Raw genomic sequence first — 11923 nt, forward strand, 5'->3', positions numbered from 1 at the left:
GGGCTTATGACACACTTGTGGTTTGTAATCTCGTGGCTTGATCTGTGGATGACTGATACACTGCTTGGTAACAGGGGACTTCTGCACACATTAGTTTTTACAAGTGACCTTATGCCCTAACCCACCAGACTCTGGCTTCTAGCTCTCAGATACTTTTCCACATGGGTATGTCAACCACATTTCAACCCCCTGGGGTATCCCAGCTCTGCTCCTCTAGTCCTGCCTGTGGTGTAGTATTTTTGCTATTACAATTCCTCCCCCCCTCCAATATTATGAGGCCTTTACTGGCTCTGCTTATCCTTTTTTCCCTATAGGGGCCATTTATATGGGGGATTGAAAGTATTATTCTTGCTACTAGAGATAAATATGATGGAACTGAAAATAAAACTTTATACTTGGCAAAATATAAAACTTGGGCATAGTGTGATATAATAAGCATATCTACAGTAGTTGGTCTAAATTCTGGTTCCATACCCATTTAATTCTAAGCCACATATTGATTTCAAACATGTACCTTATCTGGGCTAATCAAAGTTCCCTCTAAGCTGTGCTAGGGGGCACTGGCACACAGAAATTTAGCTGCCAGCTCAGGAATTTCAAACTTCTGCTCACACTAAGGCATTCCCCCTTATTGGAAACAATGGAGGATTGGGGCACCTCATTCTGAGGCCCATAGAATTGGACCCCCTGTTCCAATCCTTTCAAAACTTGGGGGGGGGGGTGTTAGGAGAGGTACCAGTAGCTATGCTGCAAATTTGGTGCCTCTGCCTCAAAAAACAGCCCTCCCAGAGCTCCCCAAAACCCCAGATCAATACTCAATTATACCCTATGGGGCCCATTGACTAATGGTCCAAATAGGTTGTAATGGAGCTGGGAAAAAATAGTTGTTGTTGTTTTTGCACACCCATTATGCTTTTCAGTATGATTTGTAAGCTGCCTTGAGTCCCAGGAAAAGTGGGATATAAATATTTGAATAAATAAGTAGTTTGGGCAGGTTGATAACATTTAGGCAAGTTCCTGTTTCTTAGGTTAGGCATGGTTCTGACAGTGATTGTTGCACCTCTGTTATATTTGACCTATAATTAGTCATATTTCACTAAACACACCAACCCCCCCCCCCAAGTAGAATGCAAGAGTTCCCCCCCCCCAAGTGTTGGTATGTTGTCTAAGGCTCAGCGCAGGGTGATAGTCCAAGGCCAGGTCTACCAGTATAGTGGACTGGGGTGGGTAGACTTGTTCTCTGGAGGCCAGCTTTACAAATATAATGGAAAAGGGTAGGTAACCTGTTCTCTGGAGGCCAGGTCTACCAATATAGTGGAAAGCAGAGGGTCTTATTCTCTGGAGGCCTGGTCTACCACCATAGAGGACATTTTCTGTCATGAAATTTCACTTGATTTTGTTTTCTCTTATAATGTTTACATTATTCTTAAAATATAGTCTTAAATATAATTTAAAATAATTTATTCTAAGATTTTTACAGGATTATGGAAATAATCTAAAGAACTAATATATGCGATAGTCAAATGTAGACTCACTCACAACTTTAATGCTACTAGCTTTTTTTGCTCATGAGGTAGAATTTGTGCTCACAACACAACACAAGTTTGAGGGAACATTGGCTAATATTTTTTATGCTTTTCACTTCAGATAGAAGAATACACAGAATCAAAATAACTTTTCCCGCTTTGCTGATCAAGATTGTGACAGTCCCCTCCCCAGTCACTCCCACTGAAGGTATCAAGAGTCCAGTAATTAATAGTATCATCCTAAGCATAGAATCATAGAATCACAGAGTGGGAAGGGGCCATCTAGTCCAACCCCCTGCTCAGTGCAGGATTAGCGTAGAGCATCCATGACAAGTATTTGTCCAGCCACTGCTTAGAGACTGCCAGTGAGGTGGAGCTCACCACCTCCCTAGGCAGCTGATTCCATGGTTGCACAACTCGTACTGTAAAAACGTTTTTCTTAATATCGAGCTGGTACTGTCCCGCCCTTAATTTAAACCCATTATTGTGAGTCCTATCCTCTGCTACCAACAGGAACAGCTCCCTGCCCTCCTCTAAGTGACAACTCTTCAGATACTCAAAGAGAGCAATCATGTCCCCCCTCAACCTCCTCTTCTCCAGACTGAACATTCCCAAGTCTCTCAGGCTTTCCTTGCAGGGCTTGGTCTCCAGCCCCCTGATCATCCTCGTCACTCTCCTCTGCACCTGTTCCATTCTGTCCACATCCTTTTTGAAGTGAGGCCTCCAGAACTGCACACAGTACTCCAGGTGCAGCCTGACCAATGCAGTGTACAGCGGGACTATGACATCTTACGATTTGGATATTATGCCTCTGTTGATACACCACAAGATTGCATTAGTCTTTTTTGTCACTGCATCACACTGGCTGCTCATATTTCACTTATGGTCCACACATACCCCAAGATCTTGTTCACGCACACTGCTACCCAGAAGTGTATCCCCCATCCAGTATGCGCGTTCCTCATTTTGTTACCCAGATGTAGAACTCAGCGTTTATCCTTGTTAAACTGCATCTTGTTCACGTCTGCCCACTTTCCCAGCATGTTCAGATCTTGTTGAATTCTATCTCTATGCTTGGGGGGGGGGGTCAACAGTGGGAGGGCTTCTAATGTCCTGGCCCCACTGGTGGACCTCCTGATGGCACTGTTATTTCTGGCCACTGTGTGACACAGAGTGCTGGACTGGATGGGCCTTTGGCCTGATCCAACATTGGCGTCTCTTATGTTCTTATGGTGTGTTTGCTGCTCCTCCCAGTTTGGTGTCATCTGCAAATTTAATGAGTAGCCCCTCTTTGAGTGCGGTTCTCCAACCAATTCCCTATCCACCTAACTATCCTACAGTCTACTCCACAGTCCTCTAGTTTACCTATCAGAACATCATGGGGGAACCCTGTCAAAACCTTTACTGAAATCTAGGTAAACAACATCAACAGCATTCCCTCAATCCAGTAAGCTCATCCCTCGAGCGAGCAGCTCATCTCAAAATTCTACTCAAGCCTACACAGGGGGCTTACTCCCAGGAGATTGTTATTAGGATTGCACTGTAAATGTGCAAACTTGCAAGACAAGGATGAGCAGTAAAGGAACAGTATGGAAAAAGAGAGAAAAACACATTTATACAGCTTTATACAAAACTTTGGATTTGTCTTTATTTAGCTTTGTTATTACTTTTATTGTCTGAAATTCAGAATGATCTGAATTAGAATTAACACTATGAGATGACAACCACATGGATATGTTAATTGGCGGGGTGGAAATCAAGGTTCAGCATTGCAAATTGCATGTGCTTATTTTTGTGCTTTACCTGAAGAGGGCCCACTGTTGTACGAACTGGAAATATCTTATTAAGGTATAGGTTATCCCCATCCAGAAGAATGAATATGTAAAGTACTAAAATACATCCAAATATTGGTGAATTCTTTATTGACATCTGTTTAAAAGTTCCTGCTTGCATCCATTTTAATATAATGTCTTTATTTTTTAATTGTGCTTTGCAGCCCAGAAATGGGTCTGGAAGTAACTGCTAGAAATAAAAGTCTAATACAAATGACAATTAAAGTACTGTACAAAATGTTCCTTAAAGAAGAGATTGTGCTGGATTCAGGCACAATGCAAGGATGCAATAGCGGCTGCCCGCCCTCCATCTGCTGGCCTTCTCGAGTAAATCTGAATGAAGGTGCACTCTGCCATGAAATTTCTTCATCTCCCTCAGGCGGTGAACACAAACAACTTCATTTCAGAATTAAGGGAGGAGCTGAGTAAACCGTACCTCGCATTAATATAAACGAGCTAGAAGGAATTGACCTTAAGAACATAACATCAAACATTGGCCTTCTAACAGCTATAGTTTTCAGCTGTTGAAGAGTCCTGGTAACACTACATTAGTAGCACATGGTTGCAGGCCTGTTTCAAAATATCAAAAAATAGATTCTTGAAGTAAGACATTTACAAGAACCAATAAAGTACACATCTAAGCTATACACATTGATGCAAATTTTCCCCACATTAAAAGCACTTATAAAAACAATTAATTTATTTAAACGCCTTACTTGCAGAATAAGTATTGCTGTTGCCTTTCTGAAAGGCCAGTTACAAACTGGCATGACTCGTTTGTAGTTTAATTTAAACTACAGCTTTCATCAAAATGAAAAGATACTATCAGGAAGCCTGATAGAAAGGTGAATCCGGTAGCAAAAATGAGAGTTGACTGTTATACCAGTGATAGATACATAGAGAAGCCTAAAAAGGAATAACCTATATAAACCTAAAAAGGAATATCCTGTATAAATATTTCTGTATTTTTACCTAGCTGAAATCAGTTCATGACCACTGTCTCATTTCTACTCCAACAGTAAGTCTTTTTTACAATGAACGTCTGTGAATTGCTACTGAACATTGCCAAAGTGGTGGCAGTCCTAAGCATTTTAAATCCTAAATCATTTTAAATCCAAATGTCTGTCTGTTTTTGCACATTTTAGTCAAAAGCCAACATGGACTGTTAAATCTTCTTAAAAGAATCCTGATTCTTCATTTCAAAAATTTCTAATGAGGTATCAGAAGAACTTGTTCAGTTTGCCGTAAGGATGTTGATGAATCCTTGATTAACATCTCTGATTCCTTGAAGTAATAGAAGGTGTATTTCTATATTTTCATCTCTGATGTCATATTTATAACAACAAACAAACTGCAGACTTGCCACCTGCACCAATCACTCTGTTGGGATCATTCAGTTCCGCAAACAGTCCTGTTTCAATTACTTCGTTCTGCCAGGATACAGAGACAGCCCCTGTGGAAAATTTCTTGAAAAATTGATTGTCCTTGTCATTAAACTCAATTCCTCTAATTTCAGAGAAGTCATCAATGTCTGCAACATCTTTGGCATAGACAACAGATGGATCTGGCACAAAGGGAGGATCTGTAACGCCTGCCTCCAGCCTACGGAAGTTTATAGACTTAAAGAAATGGTGCTTCCTGGGATCGTCATTAGCACTCCTGCAACAAAACAAAAGACTGTCAAGCAAAAGAAAGCATGCTCTGAATTTAAAAATTCCAATGCACAAATCTTTGGGAAAGCCTAGAAGCAGACCTTTGTGATCAAATACATGTTAGTGTGTTATCTTTCTTTGAAAGAACTACACTCATTGGGTGAATCAAGGGACAAGAGGATTTTTTAACTTCATGAATCAGAGGGAAACCCCCATCCTAAGCATAGTTAACTGGAAGTAATTCTCAATAAATTAAGATGGTCACTCTAGAAACACTGCATTACTTAGCTAGAATTCAAATCTCTGTTAAATTAATAAAACCTTTTGTAACCAGTCAGAGGAACAATCATTCTAATGCAAAATATTATGAAGTGCCTCAAACCATTTTACGGGCGGAATTTAGATCCTTAGGTGCTGTTAGATCGTTCCCTAATTCCAAATAATATCTGGTTCACAACACTGACTATTTGTTGTTTATACAGGTTAGTTAATATGAAAGAGATAATACATGTAAGGTCTTCTCATTTTTAGGATCGTTCACTGATTGTGAAACTAGGAAGAAAAACTTCCTGCCTTTGCCTCCCTCTTCTCCTCCTGTTTATTTATTTGTTTGTTTGCATTATTTGTAGTCTACCTTTCCCCTGGGACCCAAAGCAGATTGCAGAGAGTAAATATATACAATCAACAGGATGATACATCCAATAAACAGTGCAATAAGATTTGCATTACAGAAATCTAGAACCAACCAAAAATCTGAAAACAGAACTGGAGCAAAGGATCTCACATACAACAACAGGCAGTATGAACTATGCATTGTAGTACAGACCATCATCCTTAAACCTTCACCCAAGTCTATCTAAACCATTTTGTTGCGGTACAGCCCTACTACCTGTTTAGAAAAGCCCTCTTGAATAATTCAGTTTTGCATAGTTTGTGAAAAGCCAGAAGAGTGGGACCTTTCCTAACCTCGTCAGACAGGCCATTCCATAAGGGGGGGGCACAACAGAGAATACACATGTATGGCTGAGCAGCTGTTTTTGCCCGTTTGCAGGCTATCTGCAGAAAGCCCTGCTCAGATGAGCAAAGCTGTCGTGGCAGAGCACATGAAGGACTACAGAAAGACTGTAACCTAGCTCCATTAAGGGATGAGTGAATGGCAAAATTCTGTCAATAAGAGATATACTTTCTCCCTGGGTTTGCTCATCCAAGGGACTGAGTGGAATTGTCACCAGTATCAAGGTCCAGAGAAGCAATGGGCGTGTGTGGAAGCTATAAGAGGCTGGATGAGGGTGAAAAACAAATTAAATCCAGATAAATCACAGATGCTATGAACATACGAAACTGCCTTAAACTGACTCAGACCCTCGGTCCATCAAAGTCAGAATTGTCTACTCAGACTGGCAACAGATCTCCAGGGTCTCAGGAAGAGATCTTTCACACCATTTACTGCCAGATCTTTCAACTGGACATACCAGGGATTGAACCTGGGACCTTCTGCATGCTTTATGTATGTGGAGCCACCTTTGAAAACAGTTTGGAAGCTGCAACTGGTGTTAAGCTTTAAGGCCCAAAACTGGTGTTAAGCTTTAAGGCCCAAAAGAGCTTGTACCCAAAGGACCTGGTGGACAGCCTCCAACTACACCTACCAGTCCACACTCTGATGTCAGCTGAGGAAGTCTTATTGAGGGAGCCCCCCCTATTGGAGAAATCTGATCAGTGGGAACCTGCATGAGCATGTCTGCAGCAAACACCCCCCACCCCACCCCACTCCCGTCTTTGGAATTTGCTTCCCTCTGCACTGCGGACTATACAGCATTAACTGCAAATATTTTTATTTCAGAAGGTCTTTTTTTAAAAAAAACCTCTTTGATGTTTGTAAGTTTGTAGTGGCAGCTATCTATTTAAACAGATGTAATATTGTAAGCCTTGAGCATTTCTTTTTAAACAGAACGGTGTGATATAATTATTCCAATAAATAAAATAGATAAATCATCTCTGTGCACACAGATTTTATTCAAGACCAACCAAATGTTAGAAAATACGCAAGAAGCTTGCAATGTACAAACATTAAAAAGGCGATTTTCTATGGCCAAAATTCTGTAAAATAAGAGACTGTGCACATTTCTGTTGTTTTGCAGTCAAGAGATAAAAGAATGAACAGAGAGCTTGGATGCAAGTGCTTAACCGTTTCTGCCATCCACATACCATGGACACTTGTTTTTCTGCTTTCTTCTGACTTCAGTGTCAGCAGGTTATGGTAGGGAATGCAGTTCTGAATAGCCATTACCTATTCCCTGCTTAGAAAGTGACATTTTAGCACCACCTCCAGGCTTTTTTGTGCGTGTGCAGAAGTCACCAGATGTCACGGAGTAGCAAGATGTAAGGTTTTTTTAATGACTATTGCACTGTGGATATCCCAGTGTAGGATTCACTGAAGAAATTCTACATGATAAGAACAAGGACTGCCTTACATAAACTGAGCTCATAATCATACTGCCTAGATTGTAAGATTTTTGTTCATACCAAAAACATCAGTACTGCAGTTCAGGCCATTGGATGCTTTAATTTGCCACATTCATGACCTGGTAGTTTACACAGTAAATATGCATGTCAACAGTCTTGGCACTTCTCGCTATCAGATGTTATTTTATATCAATGAAGTTAATGGAATACCAGCTAAAGTATCATTTTCTATCCTGCCTTTCCTGCTCAAGATGGTGCATACCGAGATATCCCATTTTATCTTTACAACAACTCTGTGAAACAGATCTGACTGAGGGGTAGCAACTTAACCCAAGGCTACACAGTGAACTTCATGGGTGAGCAAAGATTTGAAACAAGTTGACCCAAAGCCAGGAATGTACTATTATAGCACACTGGTTCACAGTGTTTGAGGTCATGCTAGTTAAAGCAGCCTGTTCTAGGTGTTTGAGAGTAGCGTTGCTTAGCTAAGGCATGCCACCTCTTTTGTGGATTACTTTGTGTTAATTGTAGTAAGTGTAGTCATGCTTAACATCAAAAGCCAACACTTCATGCAGAATTTGGTAGCCACCAGGGCACATAAGAAAAGTCTGCCAAATCAGACCAGTGGTCCGTCTAGTTCAGCATACTGTTTCACATCGTGGCCAGCCAGCTGCCATGGAAGGTCAAACAGGGCATATAGGCCAAAGCCCTCCTCTGCTGCCGCCTCCCAGCACTGGTATTCAGAGGTCTGCTGCTTCTGTAGTTGGAGCCTTAGGGTTGCCAGTCCCCCAGGTGCAGGCAGGGGGATCTCCTGCCTCTTGTTTCCTGTCACTGCTGAGAGCTGTTTCTGTAGACTTTTTTTTTTTAAAGGCCATCAGGCCAATTGTGTAACATCACTTCTGGTAAAAACCCAGAAATGATGTCATACCTCTCTAAGAATCGCTGGAAAATCTATGGTAAATCCACACCAGCATTACTTCTGGGGAAACTGATCAGAACACTGCTGCTCAGCCCAGAAAACAGCTGCTGATCTGACTGCACCCCCCCAAGCAGTTACATGGGCCATAGGAGAGCCAGGTGCCCTCACTTAGCTCATGTTAAGATCCATTATGACCCATGTAAATGTTTGAGTTGTGCACCCCTGCCCTAGGTAATGGAATGAAACGGAAAAAATTGTTTCTGCTTCTTTCCTATCACAGAAAAGAGGAAACTGACTTGTCAAAGTTGCTTTGATGTTTACTTTTGCTATGCATAGTTAAACTGGGAGGGGAACCCTACATGAGTGAAGTCGGGAGATGAAATGGTTAATCTCTGCTGTCCCTGGCTCTTCAATAGAAACAAAAGAGTAAGGTGTACAAATTAAAGCTGCCAATGAGAAGCTTTAACTTATGCAACAGGTACTTAAACAGATTATCCAAGGTCTCAATGACCTTAGCAGAATCTGTAGCTAATCTTTACATAAGGATGTGCTGTTCTTGAACAATATCTCCAATCTTAGGCAAAGGCAGGCTTTTTGACACCTCTGTATGATGGATGGCTTTCCCCACTCTTAATATTTCCAAATACTTCACATGTGACTATGAAAAACAACACACACTCACTGTATACAGGTTTCAATTTGCACATTCCCAGTTGTTCCACATATCAACAACCTGTACAAAATAGTTGACTTAGAGGGGTGTGTTTTGTTATGTGTATTTTGTTAGCTGGCATTCTTGTACTACTTTTATCTCCTGTCTGTGTAGCTCCACCAATTGCATTTGAGAGCTGGATAACAATTTTATTGCTATGTGGTATACAGATCTGGGTCACAGAATGGATGCCTCTTTGGAATCATGCAAATTTATCACAACTAGCAAAAGAATGCTAAAGCAGCATATTTTAGAAATAACAGCAGCATGAGAAACATCTGCACAAATAACTTTTGCAAAGCAGTTCTCTGATTCCTTAGAGGTTAATATAACATCCAACAAGCTGGGGCAGAAGAACCAGGAACATGCATCCATTAAGAGACTTCACTGTTCTTTTGCAGATTTGTTGAGTAGGAACACTTTCACACTTTCCCCATATACAGTAGATAGAAGGGACCAAAGGGGATTGCAGGCGATAACTAGCAGAAAGTTTAATCAGGCAAAATCTGGTAGATAGTTTACTCTGTGTAATTGTATATGTCTGATCAAATGAGTTGATATATAGGCCAGACACATGAAGAAATATTATGTGATTACACATTTGATTAGATCAGAGGTGTTGAACTCATTTGTTACGAGGGCTGGATCTCACATAAATGCAACGTTGTTGGGCTGGGCCATATGTGCCATAAAATGTAATGCCAGGTATCGGAGATATAAACTTTATAAAGATGCTTTCAGATGCCTAATGGCAATAGCAGACATGACTGGATTAGAGGTGATATGCAGAGGGGGAAGTAGGTGTGGAGATATCAGCATTGGTAATGAGACAGGAAACCTAGGTCACAGTTCCAACCTAGGGGATTCAGTCCAGGAGGATGCAAAGAATAAATGGACATAAGTCTGACATTAGAAACCACAACATTCAGTTGCTGACCTAAAAGTAGCAGTGCTCTTACGAAGGAATTTCAAAGGGAGATTAGAAAGAGAGACTGCTGAATTGCATCCTCCTGGACTGGACTGAGACTTAGTTTTCCTGTCTAATTACCAATGTGTGCTATTATCATTTGGCATTCGAAATCACTCCACTCATCAAGATATAAGGACCAATCCAAGTGTTCTTATTCCTAATCAGGGTCTTTTTGGAAGAAAATAAATCCAGATAGGACAGAGAAATCCAATCATTAAAAAAAACCAAACCACAACTTTTCAAAATAAGCCAAAATAATTTCTTCAATGTATATTGTGCTTGTCAGAAAAATCCACCCACCCTCCAAAGAAATGTGCTTGCAGACAAAAGCTTATACTTGGAATAAAACGTTGTTGGTCTTAAATCTGGGACTCCAATTTTGTTTTCTCTTTGTCTCTTTTCTCCTCCTCCCTTTCCCCCCCCAAAAAAGAGGAGGAGCAGCCCTGAAGGAGAAAGCAGAAGCAATCTGTCTCTCTCTCCCTGAATGTGTGTGTGGGGGGCAGGCCGGCCTTTTTAGCTCTTGGGCAAAGCAGCCATGAGGCTCTCTCTATCTGTGTGTGTAAGTGAGAAAGAGCAAGCAAGCAAGGGGGGGAGTTGTTTTTGTATCTGATGCAGCCACAAAGCTCTCTGTGTGCATGTGTGTGCGTGAATGAGAGAGAGAGGGAGTGAGAGGGGAGGGAGGCAAGAGGCAGGAAGCAAAGAGCCATTGAGAGAGCTGGGAAAAAAGCAAGCTAGGGTGTGGCTGCAGTAGCAGCCCTGGGAGAGGAGGAAGAAGAAGGAAGCTGATTGGGGGAGGCAGTTTGGAGCCCTGTGTGGGCTAGATTTGGCCCACAGGCTGCATGTTTGACACCCCTGGAGGACCAGATTAATTTGTTACGGGAAGAGAGGCAAATAGTACTATCCTAAGCAGAGTTACATCCTTCTAAGCCCATTGACTTCAATGAGCTTAGAAGGGTATAGCTTTGCTTAGGATGGCACTTTAAGTCTGCTTCCAAGGCAGGGCACATTGCAGTGCTCAGTTGTACAGTTCTTCACAATCATTTATTTATTTATTTTTCCGATTTATAATCTGCCCTACCCTGCTGAAGCAGACTCAGCTGCATCATTCATTTAAACTAGAATTCCATCCCTATAAAATCTTCAAGGAGTAGCATCCTACTATTAGTTTACCTTGAAAGTATGTCCTGCCCAACAAAAGTTCTGCTTCTCTTTTGATTCTTTCTTCTTCTCTTTTGATTCTTTATTCCAAACTAATTAATTACTACATTCCAGACTAATTAATTACTTCCTCTTCTCTCATGGGCATGAGAGCATGAGAGAATACATTTTTCACTTTGCAGGCATAGCTATGTCTATTTTTTATTATTCCAACAGCACAGTTGCAAAATTGTGATCAATCAATAAATTATCAATAATGAGCAAATGGAAAATAGTACTGCATTTTAGTTGCAGTACATCCAGGAATGTCACAGTTAGCCTCAAGAGAACTGGAGGTAATTTATTAAGGTGGAAGCAAAAAGAAATAAGGAAAATGTTAAAGAGATGGGAGTCCTGATAATGGTCACAAATTAGGTCTAGAAAAGATAGGAGAATAAGAATATACTGGGGGGGAAACTGGTTTCCAGCAATATCTATATTCTGTCTTAAAACTGACTGAACAAATTATGGGTATTTCAGACTAAATGGCTAGAATGGAAGCAAACAAGGATGTCTCTTCAGAATGCGAAGATCCAAGGAGTTCTGGGCAATATGCTAACACAATTAGTAACAGTTCAAAGTATCAAACCAGAATTAATTTTTTACACTTAAATTCTCCTCCTCCTCCTCCTCCTCCTCCTCCTCCTCCTCC

The 11923-nt window shown here is 41.0% G+C and overlaps 1 protein-coding gene across 1 annotated transcript in view; it reads right to left on the bottom strand.

Moving 5' to 3' along the window:
- Positions 1-4692: 4692 nt before the first annotated feature.
- Positions 4693-11923, bottom strand: part of GRK7 (G protein-coupled receptor kinase 7) — a 63763-nt gene continuing 56532 nt past the window's right edge. Inside the window, exon 4 of the mRNA XM_015413472.1 lies at positions 4693-5017. Coding sequence (XP_015268958.1) covers positions 4693-5017 — 325 coding nt within the window. The remainder of the gene's footprint in view (positions 5018-11923) is intronic.

The sequence above is a fragment of the Gekko japonicus genome, unplaced genomic scaffold, assembly GCF_001447785.1.
Source record: "Gekko japonicus isolate JY-2015 unplaced genomic scaffold, Gekko_japonicus_V1.1 scaffold155, whole genome shotgun sequence".
Lineage (NCBI taxonomy): Eukaryota > Metazoa > Chordata > Lepidosauria > Squamata > Gekkonidae > Gekko > Gekko japonicus.